At 53.8% G+C, this 17,083-nt stretch overlaps 2 protein-coding genes across 9 annotated transcripts in view; one reads left to right on the forward strand and one right to left on the reverse strand.

The window, feature by feature from the left end:
* Positions 1–702: 702 nt before the first annotated feature.
* On the forward strand, positions 703–3,892 carry Ppp1ca (protein phosphatase 1, catalytic subunit, alpha isozyme). The gene is made up of 7 exons (XM_005384345.2): positions 703–854; positions 1,305–1,436; positions 1,587–1,817; positions 2,390–2,494; positions 2,933–3,156; positions 3,238–3,372; positions 3,443–3,892. Exons 1-7 carry the CDS (start codon positions 800–802, stop codon positions 3,551–3,553), a joined length of 993 nt encoding a protein of 330 aa, XP_005384402.1. The 5' UTR covers positions 703–799; the 3' UTR covers positions 3,554–3,892.
* The window catches only part of Rad9a (RAD9 checkpoint clamp component A), a 66,489-nt gene continuing 53,072 nt past the window's right edge, over positions 3,667–17,083 (reverse strand). For 2 of the 8 annotated variants that reach the window (XM_013513939.1, XM_005384343.2), the window contains exons 3-12: positions 9,232–9,302; positions 8,569–8,697; positions 8,001–8,115; positions 7,818–7,917; positions 6,317–6,426; positions 6,102–6,211; positions 5,956–6,020; positions 5,727–5,864; positions 4,765–4,972; positions 3,667–4,675 (exon numbers count right to left, since the gene is read on the reverse strand). In XM_013513939.1, the coding sequence (XP_013369393.1) occupies positions 4,580–4,675; positions 4,765–4,972; positions 5,727–5,864; positions 5,956–6,020; positions 6,102–6,211; positions 6,317–6,426; positions 7,818–7,917; positions 8,001–8,115; positions 8,569–8,697; positions 9,232–9,302 (1,142 nt within the window). In that variant the 3' untranslated portion in view covers positions 3,667–4,579. Of the gene's footprint in view, positions 4,676–4,764; positions 4,973–5,726; positions 5,865–5,955; positions 6,021–6,101; positions 6,212–6,316; positions 6,427–7,817; positions 7,918–8,000; positions 8,116–8,568; positions 8,698–9,231; positions 9,303–9,381; positions 9,592–12,105; positions 12,264–17,083 lie in introns of those variants that run through there. The other 6 variants (XM_005384341.2, XM_005384342.2, XM_013513943.1 and 3 more) reach the window with 6 other exon arrangements.

A 17,083-nucleotide genomic window follows, 5' to 3' on the forward strand; every position in this document is an offset into this window, starting at 1 on the left:
CGCAGTGATCCTCCTGCCTCAGCCTCCTCAGTGCTGGGGTTACAGGGGTGCATCACCACGCCCAGCCAACTACGGAATTTATATTTTACTTATTTAATTTTTGTTTTACTTATTTAAATTTTGTTGACTGTTTTGAGACAGTCCCACTATGCTGTCCAGGCTGGGCTCTGACTCACAGCGGTCCTTCTGTCAACCTCCTGAATGCTGGGTTTAGAGGCATGTGCCACCATGCTCGGCTGGAATTTATATTTTAAAAAATTAACTGGGTGGGCAATGTGGACCAAAATATACTAAGAGTTCAGTGACAGATTTCCTAGGGTCTGGCCAGCTGCCTGGGTAGCCACGGAGACCCAGGTAACCAGCCTCTAGCTATCTCGGAATCTTGGGCTAGGAGTGGAAAGAACTGTTTAGCCTTTGAAAAAGAAAAACAGCTTTCCAGTATTTCCGGCCCAAATCCTCCGAGCAGGGCTGGGTAATTGCTCAAGGGCGGAGCCAGCCTCAAACCCGCCCCTGCAAACCCAGCCCCACAAAACCCCACCCACCAACCTTTAGTCAGGCTCCGCCCCCGACCACAGCCGCGCCTAACTCCCCGCCCCTAGTCAGCCGCGCCCGCTGCGCTTCCCGTCCAGCAGAGGCGCTAGAAGGCGGGGAACTGCGGGGCGGGCGGCCGAGGAGGCGGGGCGGCGGGCCGGGGGCGGACTGGGGCGGACGGAAGGAGAGCCAGGCCGGAAGGAGGCTGCGGGAGGGCGGGAGGTAGGAGCGGGCCCCGGAGCTGCTGGGCCGGAGCGGCGGCGCCGCCATGTCCGACAGCGAGAAGCTCAACCTGGACTCTATCATCGGGCGCCTGCTGGAAGGTTGGCCAGGGTGGGGAAGGGCCGCGCCCTGGCTCCCAGCCCGGCCTGGAAGTGGCCGCGGGCGGGCCTGAGCGTCCCGGGCCAGCTTCGACTGGGCGGGGACGGGCCGTAAGGTCCCGTGCTTACAGCTCCCCCACCGTGGGCGCGTCTCAGAGGTTTGGGGCACGCTCCGGCAGGCGGAGCAGTCGCCTCTCCTGGGCTTGGGGCGCAGGGTGGCCTGCGCTCGAGGTGAGAAACCTGTAAAGCCTATCCGGGAAGGGGTCCTGTTCTGTGAGGTTTTGGGCTACAGGCTCTACTCACAGTCTCCCTTGGAGAGCCCCCAGGGTAACTGGGGACTTGTCTTGGGAGGCTCAGCAACAACTGCCCCTGGGCAAGGAAGGGCTCAGTCGTCCCCAGAGGTGCCCATGTCCCACCAGGGACCATGGTCCTAACATCCCATCCCGCCCCCAGTGCAGGGCTCGCGGCCTGGAAAGAATGTACAGCTGACAGAGAACGAGATCCGTGGTCTGTGCCTCAAATCCCGAGAGATTTTCCTGAGCCAGCCCATTCTTCTGGAGCTCGAGGCCCCCCTCAAGATCTGCGGTGAGCCTCTGCCCAGGCATCTTTGGCTTCCTAAGAGTGGCATCACCCCTGACCCCGAAGTTCCTGGATCCCTCCTCCCTTGAGTCCCTTCCTGGCCCTAGGTTCAAGTTTACACCTTGCACCTAGCTTACCAGGTGCCCTGGGTCACAGGTGATATCCATGGCCAGTATTACGACCTTCTGCGGCTGTTCGAGTACGGTGGCTTCCCTCCAGAGAGCAACTACCTCTTCCTGGGGGACTATGTGGACCGGGGCAAACAGTCTTTGGAGACCATCTGCCTGCTGCTGGCCTATAAGATCAAGTACCCTGAGAATTTCTTCCTTCTCCGAGGGAACCATGAGTGTGCCAGCATCAACCGTATCTACGGCTTCTACGATGAGTGTGAGTGGTCTGAGTGTTGAGGGCTGCCCAGAACTGGAAACTGCATGCCTTGCTCTTCATGGAGCTCTCACAGCTCCCTGATGGACTGTAAGCTCTGTCCTGCCCTCCCTGGTCTGGGGCCTGACATTCAGGAGGAGTATGGTGAATAGATGCTGCTGGAGGGGCTCCCTATTAGCTGATGCTTCCCTGCAGGGCTCTATCTGGTGACACTTCTCTCCAGGACATCTGTTTCTTGGGCACTTAGATGCCTATGTAGACCAGACTGTGCTGACCTGAAATAGAGATAAAACAGACTTGGTTTTGTCTTGAGCCTGCTCATGGGATGGGGGTGGGTGCCAACCCTGACACTGGGCCAGATTGGAACTTGGCTTCCTCTGGACTCAGGTGCTTTAGAATTACTCTCAAAAGACTGGTGGGGTGGCGGCAGGAGCTTGAGCCTTCCTTGCCTTCTGTTCTCTTCTCCCAGCTACTTATATTCCTGAATAGCCCACAGTGCCCTGGAGGGCCCAGAGAGCCAGGGTAAAGGTGGGGTGGGCTGGGCTCCCCATGAGCCATCTCCTTCCTCTGGGCAGGCAAGAGACGCTACAACATCAAATTATGGAAAACCTTCACTGATTGCTTCAACTGCCTGCCCATCGCTGCCATTGTGGACGAGAAAATCTTCTGTTGCCACGGAGGTGAGGGTGGTTGTGGGGCACTTGTAATACCCAGGACACATCCCCCTGGGGCCTTGGAGCAAAGCTTTTAGAAGACTGTTCCCAGTCGCTTCAAGCAGCTCTCCTTGGGTCTCATCCTGGATGTCAGTTCTTGTAGGAAATCACCCCCGTACCCATTAGGCTGCGCTCTTTCCTGTTGTGGCATTTGGCATCCTGCATGGAACTCAGCTGTCTCCTTTCTCTAGGGAGCTCTGCACTTCCTGAAGGCAGGGGCATCTCTGTGCTTATATTTGGGACTTGAAAAAGCCCAGGGGGGATGAGTTCTGCCTGCCTGGGCTCCCAGGGGTCCAGGGAAGGGCCAAGTGGTGGTGAGAATGGTAAGGCTGATTCCCAAAGGCTTCCTGGAGGAAGAGGGGTCCTTGATTTGAGGCTTAAAGTGTCCCATCTTGTTTTCTCCAGGCCTGTCCCCAGACCTGCAGTCCATGGAGCAGATCCGACGCATCATGCGGCCCACAGACGTGCCTGATCAAGGCCTATTGTGTGACCTGCTGTGGTCTGACCCTGACAAAGACGTGCAGGGCTGGGGCGAGAATGACCGTGGTGTCTCCTTTACCTTTGGGGCTGAGGTGGTGGCCAAGTTTCTGCACAAGCATGACTTGGACCTCATCTGCCGGGCCCACCAGGTGGGCTGGCAGTCCTGGGTTAGGGCAGAAAGGGGTAATAGATGGGTCAGACTTGGCTCTCACTGTTCCTATGTTTCTCAGGTGGTAGAAGATGGGTATGAGTTCTTTGCCAAGCGGCAACTGGTAACACTTTTCTCAGCTCCTAATTACTGTGGCGAGTTTGACAACGCTGGCGCCATGATGAGTGTGGATGAGACCCTCATGTGCTCCTTCCAGGTGGGCCCTGCAGAAGGGGCTGGTGGGCCCTGTGGCTCAGCAGGAGACTGACCAAGCTTTTCTCTTTCAGATCCTCAAGCCCGCTGACAAGAACAAGGGGAAGTATGGGCAGTTCAGTGGCCTGAACCCTGGAGGCCGACCTATTACCCCACCCCGAAACTCCGCCAAAGCCAAGAAATAACCTCTGTGTGCCACCCCTCTACCCCAGATGGATTGATTGTAAAGAAATGCTGCCACTGGAGGTCACAAAAGCCCCTCAGGCCCACCCATCGTGGGGGACGCGGAGCCTTGGTGTATTTTTCTTTGTTTTTTAATGAATCAATAGCAGCGTCCAATCCCCCAGGGCTTCCTCCCACCCTCAACTGTGGTGGCTGCAAGTGGGAACCTGGGGCTAAGGCTGCAGCTCAGGGCAATGGCAGGCCAGATTGTGGGTTTCCAGCTGTGCTTGGCCACAGGGCTGGCAGCAGGATCCTGGGGCAACCCATCTGGTCTCTTGAATAAAAGTCAAAGCTGGATTCTCGCCATGGCCTCTGTCTCACTTGTCCTAGACACTGGGCCTGGCATCCCTTCTGCCCAGAGCCATTTGGGAGGTCATGTTTGCTGGGCAGAGGCCCTGCCAGGACAACCCAGGCATATATATATATATATATATATATATATATATATGTGTATATATATGTCTATAGTCAGATCCAGAGGCTTTTAGAATTCAAGCCAGAGCCAAAGAGTATTGGGAAAGCAAGAAGAGTGTTGGGGGTTCCAGAGGTGTGGGCAATGCTCAAAGGAGGAGTGGTTCATGATTGGCAAAGAGGGTGGATCAGCAGCAGCTGCAGCCCCATTATGACTTTCTCTTAGGGATGTAAGCCTAAGGAAGGTGGGCTTTTGGCTTCAGCCACATGGCTGGAGGCTCTACAGTACATGACAGGTGAGGCATCTTCTATCAGGTGGCAGTCTGGCACCAGGCCCGAGAAGAGACATGATTGATTGCACGATTATGGGGGGATGACAGGACCCAGGCCTGGCACAGCCAGCCAGGCAGCTCTACAATGGACAGCCAGGCAGAAGCTTTTGGATAGGAGCGGAACTACCAGCTCAGGTCCAGCACAACCCCTCTCTTACCCCAACCCTCATCCCCAAGACCCAGCCCTGCCACACTTGCTGGGGCTTCTAGTCCATGGCTTTAGGACACGGACTTCTGGTATGTTCTTCAGCCTTCACCATCGCTATCTTCAGCCAGTACAGGGCTGGGGCCTTGGGGAGAGTGTATGGGGGCTAAGATGGAGCCAAAGAACAGCGAGCGGAACTGGGAAGACAAGAGAGGAGGCAGAGTGAGTTTTGGATGCTGCGCCCTTTCTCACCCTCTTGTCCCTGTCCCCCATCTCCAGCTCCTACCTTCTTGGGAGGGGGAGTCCCAGGCACTGGACTGGGCTCAGCTTCATCCTCTTCCTCTGACTCGGGGCCAGGACCACAGTGGTGCTGGGGGCCAGGTGTAAGGGAAACGGAGGGCAGTGCCCGAGAGCCCTCACTGCCTACAGTGGTTTCCATGGCAATCATGTAAGAGTCAATGTCATCACTGGCAAAATTATCCTGGTGGAGTGTGCTGTAGGCAGAGACAGTTATCAGCAAGGAATAGGGAGAGAAGTGGGGGTACATTGGCAGGCTGCACTTCAGAGGGCTCTGGGGCCTCCAGACTGCTGGTGAGCTCTTGGTTTTATTACTTCCTGATTTGGTTGGAGAGGAGAGGATGCATGAGTTAAGTGGGGGCTTCCTGGAAGGGGTGGGTCTGCAATCCCTTTGATCACAGTTCAGGTAGGGGCCTGAGGGAGACATCCTGAGGGCTAGTTTAGCTTACGTGAGGGAGGGGAACAGTAAGTCTTGTGAGCAGGCCACTTGGGGCCCTAGCCCCCACCTTCCCAGGGGACAGGAGCTGGAATGCACTGCACTCCAGGGATCCACTGGGCAGAGGGCCAGACCAAACTTCCTCTGCTTCCACTACACTGGGCCCATCCTCCTCAACCCACCTGCCCTTCCAGCCACCTGTTTCCCCCACCCCAGGCAGCTCCCTACTTCCCAACAGCTCTTTCCCTCCTTGGCCTAAGAGGAGACTCAGAGGAGAGGCCTCAGCCAGAGAAGGAAGCCAGTAGGACCCTGGGGACCCTTCCCTGGGTGGGAGGGGTCTCTGAATACAGCTGACCATGAAGGCTGAGCCTGCAGGGCTGGAAGCTGTGAGTACTGTAGAGCTAGGGATTGACAGGAAGCTGGGCGCGGAGTAGGGGGTGGGGCATGGAAGCTGCAAGCAGCAGGCTCAAGCTGACAAAGGGAGGGAGGGAGGAGTGGGTGGGTGATGCCCTCACCTGTGATCCTGCAGCTGAGGCACTGGGCGGTGGGGCTCTGAGGAGCTCAGGTCTTGGGAGTGTGCATCCAGCTCTAAGAGTGTGGCCAAAACGAAGTGGCCATCCAGCACAGAGTCCTCAATGGTGAAGATGGCTGGCCTGACCCAGGGACAAGATCTCAAGCTAGGTTATTCTATTCCACTCCTAGCATCACAGAAGCCTCCCCCTTCTGCCCCAGGCCGGGAATTACCTGCCTGGAGCACCAAAGTGAATGCTAAGAGGCAAGTTTGCTGACTCCGCAAAGCTCAGGAGCCCCTGAGAGGGAAGAAGCAGGGCAGTGAGAGCCTAGCTGGCCACAAGGACAGGGTGTTGAGTGGGAAAAGAAAAGGAGCTTACCCGGAATTCCTTGAGGCAGAAAGTGATGGCCACTCCTTCTGGGGCCTGCAACTGCTGGAAATCTTCCTCCCCAATGCTCATCTCAGTCATCATGGCCTTGGTGGTGCTGTCTATGGGGCCAGGCACAGTAGGAACCTGGGCTCCTGGGTCCCTGGTATCCAATCCCCTCCCATCCCCAACTCTGCTTCATCCTAGGACCTGTCTAGCTCTCTCACCTGCCTCCTCCTCCTGGTAGCTGCGCAGGATGACCCGGCGGCCACGGCCAATGCCCAGTGTCACTTCAGCCAGTGCAGGGGGAAAGGGTAGAACAGCTTCTCCCAGGATCCTGTGAGGAGGACAAAGCATCAGAGCTAAGGCTCACCCCTGCCAGAGGCTTTGTTCGCAGGAAACCTGAAGCAGGGCAGTGAGACACATATATGCACGTGCAGTACAGCCTTGCAGCCTGGGAAGCACAGGACAGGATGAGCAGGATGTGATCCGTGCCTGACCAAAGCTCCCACAGCAGAAGAGGCATGGAGCAAACACAAGCACAGCCCAGAGAAGGTCGCTGAAGGCTGGGCAGGTAGCAAGTGGCCACGCAGGAGTAGGACACCACATTCAGTCCATCCCTAGAAACGTGATCTACAGAGTCCTTAAATCCTTGTCTTCTAAGAATTATGCTGCTACGTATTTACAAATTAAATACACCTTAAGACAACTTAGAACTGGAGCTAACATCTATTTCTAGATGTATTTGAAATTATCCATAAGAAAGAAAAACAATTTTTCATTTTTAAAAAGGGAGAGTAAGAAATACACCTCAAATGCAAACCAAGGTGACAGCCTTCCCTCTTCCTCTAATCAAAGGAGTCCCTGATCACTGCTGGCTCCACAGAATCCAGGAAAGGAGCTATCAGGACCTGAAGGGACCTTCAGTCATCAGGAGAAAGGCACTACACCTTGAGCTTGCTAAATGCACCCAGCACCCAGCACAGGGAGCCCATTCGTCTCTAAGCTGGTCCCCATGGCCTTCACCTTTGCTAGATTCCTCATACCCTTGGCCCTGCACAGGTCCACCCTCACAGTAGACGGTTGCAGCCCTCTTGGATCCTCACCTCCCCACTCAGCCTTCTGCCGTGGTCTAGGGATTCTTGAAGGCTAGAGCCCAGAAGTTATAAGAGGCTTCCCTTGAATGGGGACACCCCTCAGAAGGATTAGGCCACAGAAGCGCTTTGCACCCCAAGGTTAAAGAGAGATCTTCAAGGTTACTCAGGTCAGAGAAGAGAGGTGATGGCATGGTGGCACATGCCTGTAATCCCAGTACTTGGGAGACTGAGGCAAGAGGATCATTGCAAGTTCAAGACCAGCCTGGGCTACAAAGTGAGCTCAATGCCAGCCTGAACTGCATAGCCAGACCTGTCTGGAAAAAAAAAAAAAAAAAAAAGAGAGGTGATGGCCATGCACAGATGCACTCTCTGAGAAAAAGAATCAGAATGGGTGATAAGGAAAGGTGAAGGCAGGTGCCTACAGCCAGTGAAGAGAATGGGACAAACGGGGCGCCTGCCCCTCTTCCACACCAGCCCCTGCTTTTAAAGAGCCAGGTTAGGACCCATGAGCACACTGAGGTTCACAGAAACCCTGGAGGAGGATGAAAAAGGTTCCTTCTTAGTCCATCCTGGGAGCCCCAAAGAAGTAGGAAAGAGACCCAAGCTGAGCTTGCAGCAAGGGTGTGCTCACCGTGCAGGGGCGCGGAGCACGTGGGGGCACGAGGCTGGATTGAAGACTGCCTGCAGGGATTCACAGTCCTGGAAGGACAGGTTGTGAGTCTTCCTCACTCCTGGACGGGCAGACAGTGTTCTCAGTGGGCCTCACCAACCCCCAAACCCCGAGGAGCCCTTGGCTGGCCAGCTGCCTACTCACCATACTTGCAGTGCAGCTGGACCACCAAGCAGCTGCTCCTGTCATTAAGGGAGATGCAGCATTTTTCCACAGTCTTCTCCAGCATCGCCAGTGAGCGGAATATGGACAGGAAGGACTGAGAGAGGAAGGGACATCAGCATAGCACTGTGACTCCACCAGCAGCTCTCATGTCCCATGTAGGCCCCAGCTCACCAATGCCCTGGTATGTAACGCTCTGGAAGTGTGCACTTTTTTTTTTTTTCCCCCGGTACCGGGGAATCAAACTCAGGACCTCGCGCTTGCCAGGCAGGTGCTGTGCCACTGAGCTAAAGCCCCAGCTCCCCAGAGCTTTTTTCACACCATTTCCTCTGCCTTGAAAGACCTATTTACTGTTCCTGACCAGCTTGAATGTCACCACTCTCTCCAGGCCCCTGGGGTCAATAGTGCTCTCCACAGCTCCCATTATCCTCTGTGAATGTCCTCACTGTGCCCCTCACTGGATTCTGCATGGAGCTGCTACTCCTAGGTAGCATCTGCAGAGTGCTCCGGAGTGGAGCAGTGCCAGCTGCTGCTGACAGGAAGGCCTCACCTTCATCAGGATCTTGCAGCGCAGCAGGTCCTGCCCAGGGGTGGCAGGCTGGTATTGCTGGAAGAAGAGTGGGGCGAAGAGGAAGCAGGCATAGGCGGAGCGGGAAGAGTTCACTGTCCTGAGGGTGAGCTGGGCCACAAAAAGAAGGGAGGGGCACACTTACGACAGGGGCAGGCCCCGCCCTCCGGCTTGATTTGGGTCACATTTGCTCTTTGGTAATCCCAGGTGCCCCTGCTAAAGTATCTGTTGAAATCCTCCTTTGCCTTGGAGTCAGCAGGTGGTTTCTCCGTGAAGCCTTGGCAGCCTCCCTCCCACAGTTCTGTGTTTCATACAGACCTCAGACTGTGAAAGGGGAGTCATCCGCCTGAGTCTTCCCGTCCTCCCCTGCTTCCACTACTGCGGCTCAGCACGTCCTGCCCTTCCCCTAGTTATCTGAGTCTACTGTCACGGCTGAACTGCCACTGGCCGCTCCAGGGAGGGAAAGTGCGCTCCGTACACACTCCGGCCTGGGACGAAGGCAGGGCCCCAGGTGATGCCCCAACAGCCAGAGAGGAAACTCAAATTCCGCAGACAAATCTGCCCACAGTCATCCTGCCCGGCGCGGCGAGCGATTAGTCCAGGCTCCCGGCTGGAACCCGCCCGTCTCCATGCCCAGTTCCTCACCCCATCATCCAAGGGTTCCAGGTAAAGCTCGTCCCCAAGGCGAGACAGGGAGTGGACAGCCTTGCCCAGCACTACGGGGAGAAGAGCAGAGACGTTAGGCTGGTGCCCGGGGTAGCTCACGTGCCCCCTGCCAGGCCGGCTCAAACTCACCCTTCACGTTGCTGCCCGTCACCACACACTTCATGCTGCCACCAGCACAGCACCCGGGCCTAGCTTACAACGGGGTTGAGATCGGAAGCTGGCCGGGGAGGACACCCATGCGCGGTCCCAGCGGCCGCCTCAGATGCTCCAGCTTCCCGTCCCGCGCACCGACCCCGATCAACCCCTCCTCCGCTCCCTTATTGGTCCACACGCCGGCGCCTCCGTCACGTGAGAAAAACGAAGGCGGGCTCTGAAGTCACGTGATGGGCTCCGCCCCCCCACGCCAGCCCCGTCATGTGACCCGGAAGTTGGGTGGCTGTACGGTCTACAGTGTGTCCATCTCCAGGTGCATCCCTGGCCCCTGCAAACTGGGCTGTTGGGCCAGGCGCACAGTGGGCAGCACACCTGAATGCGATAGGCCGAGAGTATGCCCCTCAAGGGAGCCAAGTGCCTCTGCGATGGACCGAGCACTGGACTCGAAGTCAGCTGGAGGGACGGGCCCTGCTAAGTCACTCAATTCACAATTCCGGGGCGTGTGTCGGGGGATACTGGGTCGAAATAAGATCGTCCTCTCCTAGTCTGGGCCAGGGCCGAGGACTCGGAAGGAAGCAGCAGCCACCAGCTCCCAAAAGAGGTTACAGTAACTTGCAAGAGTCAAGAGTGGGAAGGGGGTTGTTTTCTCTGGTTTCAAAAATCTGTCATTGATCCTCCTCATTGATCCTTGGAGAAAGGACAAGATTCTCTGGGCAGAACGGGGTTCAAGAGTGCACCTTGAAGAGGACGAGCAAGAGCAGAGGCTCAGCAGTGCCTCGGGCTCCGCCACGGGGAGAAGGAAGCAGGTCTGTGAGTCTTGCTGCAGAGGGGTGGGGGCTAGCCAGATGTGAGGGAAGCGACGGAGAAGTCCTGTAGACAGTTTAAAGAGGGATCACAGTTCTGTGTTTCATACAGTCCTCAGACTGTGAAAGGGGAGTCATCCGCCTGAGTCTTCCCGTCCTCCCCTTGCTGTGGGCACTGTGTGAGAGGGAAGTCCTGAAGCCACTGGCTGGGCCTGTGTTCCCCGCAGCACGCTTGGTGGTTCTTCGAAGAGCCCTGGGCATGCCTGGTTTCCTGAAGGGCCAGCTTATACCATACTGCTCCCTAGTCCTTTGCCTCCAGATCCATTTTGGTTTCAGTTTCCTTCCCTTCCAGTCTTTGCCCTTCCCTACAGCCCCACAAGAGGATGTTGCTTTGCTTTACCAAAGTGACCAGTGTAAGTGGTAGCCCCCCTACCTAGCGCTTCAGCTCACTCCAGCGTCCCCTCTCCCTGGTTTGATCCTTCCATGGGTCCTGACTGCTATTCCTCTCAAACAGATGGTAACTTGGCCCTCCTCTTACACCTCTGTGGCCACCACGGGGCCTGGCCACCATTCTGTCATCTGGATAGCTACCAAAGCTCTCAGTGGTCTCATGTCTCCACCCTGTCCCTCCCAGTTCACTCTCCACAGCAAGAGTGACCTTCCTAAACTCGGGGCAGTGACACCACCTTTATTTTACTTTAATCCCAGCTACTCAGGAGGCTGAGGTAGGATCATAAATTCAAGGTCAGTTTGGGCAATTTAGCAAGAACTTCTCTCAAAATAAAAGGGCTTGAGGTGTAACTTCAGTGGTTGAGTGCTTACCTAGCATGGACAAGGCCCTGAGCTCAGTCTACGCTACTGGGAAAAAAAGTGACCTTCCTAAAACAGTGTCATGCCTCTTGCTTGTTTGCATGCTCCAGTGGTTGCCATAAAACTCTTGACCCTGAACCTGCAGGATCCAGGTCCCACCCATCTCACTACCTGTCTCCTCCCTTGGACCCCACACTTTCTCTGGGGCTTTGCACATGCTGGTCCCATCGCATGACCTTCCCATTTCTCACATGTGGCTTCTCCTCCGTGGCTCAGCTGTAGCTGCCCCTCCTCAGCTCTGCCTGTTGCCTCTCACTGCAGTGCTGGAATCATGATGCTTATCACCCTGACATTATTTCATATGTTCCTTATTCAGCAGCTGTCTTTACCATTATGATACCAGCCTCACATGAGCAGAGGCCATGTATGTTTTGTTTGCTGCTGAACCTTGGTACCTCACACAGGTTCTGGCTTTCAATAGATGATCACTAAACAGATGTTAAGTTAATAAAGGCATGAACCATATAAAGTTGAGGAGCTGCGAGGTCACTCAGCATAATGGTGAAAGAAATAACCTCAGTTTCCAGCCCTTTGTCCACAGTGCCACCCTTCCCTGGACAGTATAGCTGTCCCCATACTGTAAAACTCAACAACAACAACAACAAAAACAACCTTAAAGGCATCATGGTGGTGCACGCCTGTAGTCCCAGTGTTCAGGAGGCTGAGGCAAGAGGATCACTGTGATTTCAGGGCCAGCCTGGGCTACATAGTGAGTTCAAAACCAGCCTGAACTACATAGACCCTGACTCAAAAAAGAAAACAAAAACACAAACAAAACAGCCATAACAGGGCATGGTGAGCATGCCTGTAATTTTAACACTCTGGGAAGCTGAGGAAGGATGGTAATTCAAGCCCAGCCTGGGCAACTTAGTGGCACCCTGCCTCAAAATAAAGTGAAGGAAAAAAAAGTGGAGCGGGGGTGGGGGGAGCCTAGAGATGTAGCTCAGTGCAAGATTCCTGGGTTCAATCCCCAGTACCACAAAAACAAACAAGAAACTGCTACAGTCAAAGCAATTCACTTCCTTACCATTTCTTCCTTTCCAGTGTGGCTTTCCCATCTTCATATTGACTGCTGAGCAGCCTGACCACAAAGCTCCCACAGGGCAGGAAAGGAGAAGGTTTCCACCAGTCATGTTTCTGCTCCTGACACCTCTAGGGCTACAGCAACCTGTCACCTTGAGGTCTCTGCTCATAGGGAGTGGGGAAGGCAGAAAGAAACACTTTTGGGCCTCTTAATTAGTCTGTCCTTAGTCAGCCTCCCACCCCTTGCCAAAAGTAGAAAATAATCTGAATCTTCTGCAGGGTTTAGAAGCCAGAAAGGAGCTAGGAGCCAGGAGGTTTGGGATTTAGCACCCACTTGCTCTTTTGACTTTGCACATGTCCTCCCTGCCTCGGGCTGCCCCCCTCATCTTTGTACTGTGGTAGGGAGAGACGGGGAACAACAGGACACTCACTGGGACCCCTTCCAACTTGACAGAAAAGCCGGGAGACTCCCAGAGAGGTCCTGGACTTCTCGGTGCCCTTATCCACTGGCAGCGCTAGGGAGGAGCTGTAGCTGGTGTCCTGCTTCCTGGATTCCCCAGGCTCTGGGGCTGGAAGGGAGCTCTGCTAGGCTTGCAGTTGCCACATCCAGTTATGCATTTCCAGCTCGGAAGGGAAGACACATGGAGGGCGGGGGGCCTCAAAGACACTGGGAATTGTTTCTGTTGGATAGAGGATAGATATGGGGACCCAAAGAAGACTTGGGTCTCTGCTAAAGGACAGGAGACCTAGGTGTAGCCCTACTTATAGGTGACCTCAAGCAAGCTAGGGGGCCTCTCTGCACCTCAGTTTCTTTTGCTTTCTTTTTCTTGACAGGGTCTCCCTGTGTAGCCCAGGATGGCCTTGAACTCAGTGATCCTCCTGCCTCAACCTTCCAAGTGCTGAGATTACAGGTGTGCACCACCACACCTGGCATCTCAGGACTTTTTCAAATCCCCAAACTTTTACTGTTTTTGCTACACCCCTTGTTAGAGGTGTGTCTAGGGGAGTGACAGAGAATGGAAGAAGGTGGCGACAAATTCAAATTTAAAAAATACTTATCTGTTGGGAAATTACTTCCCTTTAGCTACTAATTCTCACTCCAATGGCTAGGGCTGAAGCCATAGGAAGTCAACCTGAGACCTTGTTACTCAGGAATTCGCTCATTCAACACACACTGGACACACTTTTCTAAGTATGAGAAAGAGTATGGGACAAAGGTCCTTACTATCATGGGCTTCCACCCTGATGGGAAGAGACAGACAACAAGATGAATGAGTCATCACATGGTGCATAGAGGGTGGCAGGTGCTATGGGGAGAAAGAAAGCCCAAAGAGAGAGAGGCGGGTGTTGGGGAAGAAGGACTTTGACTCTAAATAGCATTGCTTGGCTGGCCTTGCTGAGTAGTAGATATTTGCACAAAGACCTGTGGGAATGAAGGGTGTGTGTCATGCAGACATCTGATGAAGAGTGCTGTGGGTAGAGGGGATGGCCAGTGCCAAGGCTCTGAGTGGGAGTTTGCCTAAACAGTGCAGTCAAGTTTCCTGAGCTGGAAGGAGGCTGCAGTCTACTAAGAGAAACTGACATTCATCAAAGAATCACTAAATTAGCTTTCCACAGAGACACAATATTTAACGCTTGCAATTTAGAGGAAAAGATGCTTATTTCAGCTCACAGTTTCTGAGGTTTAGTCCATGGTCATCCAGCTCCAAGGCAGAAATGGCATGGTAAAAGGGCCTGACAGAGGGAAGCTACTCCACCCATGGCAACCAGGAGACAGAGAGAAGGGGGTTGCTGGGAACAATCTGGGGAACTTTCAGGTGATGTCCCCAGTGACTCCTCCTCCAACTGGGCTTCATCTTCTAATAGCACATTTAGCTATGGCCTCATGAATGAATTAATCCACTGATGAGTATAGTGTTCCCATGATCCAGTAACCTTCAAAAAGTCCTACTTCTGAACACATGAGACTTTGGAGGGATGTTTAGGATCTAAATCCTAACAATCACCAAAGTCAATAGGAAGTTACACTTTGGAGAAAGACCAGGAACAATGACCACTTGGGCTATGGGACCATGCCACTGGGAAGAATTGGTGTGGTGGTGTGGGGCGGGGGGGCTAGTTCCTGGAGGAACAGTTGGGAGGAGGCAAGGCTTTGAGGATGAATTGACCAGAAAAGCACATTCACTGAGGAGTTGGTGAGAATGATATGCCAGAACTGCTCTGTCTCTGCCTGGGATGTTCTGCTCGACCTGCCTCATAGACATAAGAGCACAGGTGGGATTACTCACGGTAGGATTTTTACCAGATTGGTGTTACTAAAAGGCAGAATGGGCCTAATCTGTAAATATAGCTCAGTGGCACAAGTGCCTGCCTGGCAAGCACAAGGTCCCAAGTTTGAGTCCTGGTACCAAAAAAATATAAAAATTTTAAAAAGGCAGAGAGGTAGAGGAGTTTGCGGGGTTGGGGTTCACTGTGATTTGTTTTGATACAATCAGTACATACACAGGAAATGGTATTTGTGTGCTTATTCTGGGGTAACCAAACAAGGTAGCTCTGAGTGCCTGGGTGCCTGGCTGGTGAGGTACTATGTGGCCTGCTTGTGATGCATGTGTGGTACACCAGGTGCTACCAGCCCCCCACTGCCAAGCCCTGCCAAGGGCCTTCCTGGTTCCCTGGTATTTCTCCTAATAATCAGCACAGTGTTTGGCTTATGGCAGCGGTTTAAAACGTCTATGTTGGATGACCGAAGAGCATCAATTCACAGGTGTTACAAAGGTGCAGAATGAGGTCCTAGCTGTCAGCCTGCCTAGATCTGAATCCTGGCTCCCTTACTTACAAGTTGTATAAAAATGGACAGTTGCTGCTGTTCGCTAAGCCTCAGATTCCTAATCTGTAAATTGTAAGAAACAACTGTATCTACCTCAAAAGGATTATCGTGAGGATTCATTAGTTCATGTTGGAAAGCTCTCTGTATTTGCTGTTGGCATTGCTGTTCCAATGATGGCAGTGTCCTACCACCTCTGTCCCCAGAATCATAGTAGCCTCTCAGCAGAACTGGAGACAGACCATTAGCTTGGGTTAAGCCATGACAACTGCATACTAGGAACGCCAGAGAAAAGTCTCCCAAGAAAATAGAGGAACAGCCCAGTGTGCAGAAACTGGAAAATCCTGAGAAGAGTCAGCCCAAGGGCAAGTGGCTCGGAAGGAAGGCTCCCATCCCCGAGTCACACCACATACTGCCCCATAATGCTGGCCGAGTCCTGGCCTCTCGAGGAGAATGAGAGTGGTTTTCTTCCTCACGGCTGCTGGAGGCTGAGATGAGATAACATGTGCCCATGCCATCAGACACCGTGCACAAACGAGGGGACCAGTTCTATTCAGTCTGCGGGGCTGGAGGTGGAGGGGAGATGGGATGGAATTTTTTAAACCCACAGTGGGGATGGGAAGGGGGAAGCTCAGGCTTGTTCACCAAAACCTGGCATGCTGGAATTACAGGGCCCCCTTGGAGCGCAAGTGAGGTAAGTTTAGGACAAATCAAAGGCAGCATGCTTCACCCAGCAGGGGAGGACACCGATGGAACTCATTACCCCAAGATGTGGTCTCGGCTGGAAATATAAATAGCTTCACAAAAGGTTCAGATAAATCCATGGATGACAGCTCCATTCATGGGTTAGAAAAAGGAAGGAGGCTGTTTGGAGCCTGCCTCCCCATTCCCCACCCCCAAGGCATCAGGGAGGCGACCTGGCCTCGCTAAGACCACCCTTGGCTCCCCTGCTAGAGGCAGGCTTCTGGCCAAAGGATCCCCAGGAGGCAGTGTTGGTGTTCCTGTGGGCTAGAGCCTGGTCTGAGTCCCCAGGCCCTCTTTTCATTCTCCCTATCTCCTGTTCCTGGGACAGGGGCACCACCGGATCTGGGCAAAGCACCTTGGCCTGGCTATCCCCTTAGGGACCAGCAGAGGGAGACAGACTCCGTGTCCAGCCCTAGCTCCCAGCACATGCTGGGCTGACTGCCTGGGTAGGGTCAAGCAAGCCTCGGTGAGTGCCAGCTCTATGCCCAACTTTTTGCCAGGCCTCACAGTAGGAAGGGCCAGAGAAGGCATCCTCCTTGGCTGTGAGGGGTGGGGATAGGAGAGATACAGAGATGCAGCAGGGATGAGCTTTAGGAACTAAAGAGGGGCATCAGAGGCAGGGTGGGGAAGGGGCTACTAATTACAAGTAGGATGGTTCTGGAGTCAGGCTGCCTGCCTCTGTGACCTTGTGCTAGTTGTTTAACTGTGCCTCAGTTTCCCCACAATTAGATGGCAGCTACAGGAGAACTATAACATTGTGTGAAGTATTTAAATGCTCCATTCCAGTGCTAGGCAAGCAGTAAGTGCTCAGTAAAGAGTAGCCACATCCTACATGGGCAGGGAGACCAGAAATCTCTCCCATATCATCGGCAACTTACAAAAACCCTTTCATTTCATTGTCCCATCTGAGTCTCACTACAACCCCTGAAGACTTCGCTAGGTTAAGAGAGCCTTACTTATAAGTGGTGGATCTGGGCTTTCTGATTCCAAAACCAGGATCTTTCTAGAATTCCCTGCAAGATAGAGGTCGGAGGAGGCCTGTTCCTCTTGCTCTGGTCTGCTCTGAGCCATTCAGTAGGTTGCCAACATCTCTAGTCAGCACTGAAGTTACCTTGTCCTCTGTCCCACAGCCTCTACACACCTGGTGAATAGGCTGTATCTCGGCAGATCCAGACTAGTCACCAACAGGTACAGAGTAGGTGCTTTAAGAAGCTTCTGGAAGGTGATTGGACTTCCAAGTGTGGGTACCAGCTCTTCCCCCGACCCCTGTGCCTCTTCCAGACCAGGTGTGGCCCTCCTCTGCTTGCTGTTCAAAACCTCCCTGCCCCTCTGTGAAATCTTCCTGAACATCTCCTCCTCAGACCTCCACAGCCCTTCATGTACCTTTTTCTTTTCTTTTCTTTTCTTTTCTTTT

Source organism: Chinchilla lanigera, unplaced genomic scaffold, assembly GCF_000276665.1.
Source record: "Chinchilla lanigera isolate Chin_1 unplaced genomic scaffold, ChiLan1.0 scaffold00021, whole genome shotgun sequence".
Lineage (NCBI taxonomy): Eukaryota > Metazoa > Chordata > Mammalia > Rodentia > Chinchillidae > Chinchilla > Chinchilla lanigera.

Excerpts from the sequence above, each read along its gene's own strand:
- Ppp1ca (XM_005384345.2), top strand. The coding sequence starts at position 800 with ATGTCCGACAGCGAGAAGCTCAACCTGGACTCTATCATCGGGCGCCTG. Across the intron at positions 855-1,304 it reads CATCGGGCGCCTGCTGGAAG|TGCAGGGCTCGCGGCCTGGA; the intron begins GTTGGCCAGGGT and ends TCCCGCCCCCAG. Across the intron at positions 2,495-2,932 it reads AATCTTCTGTTGCCACGGAG|GCCTGTCCCCAGACCTGCAG; the intron begins GTGAGGGTGGTT and ends TGTTTTCTCCAG.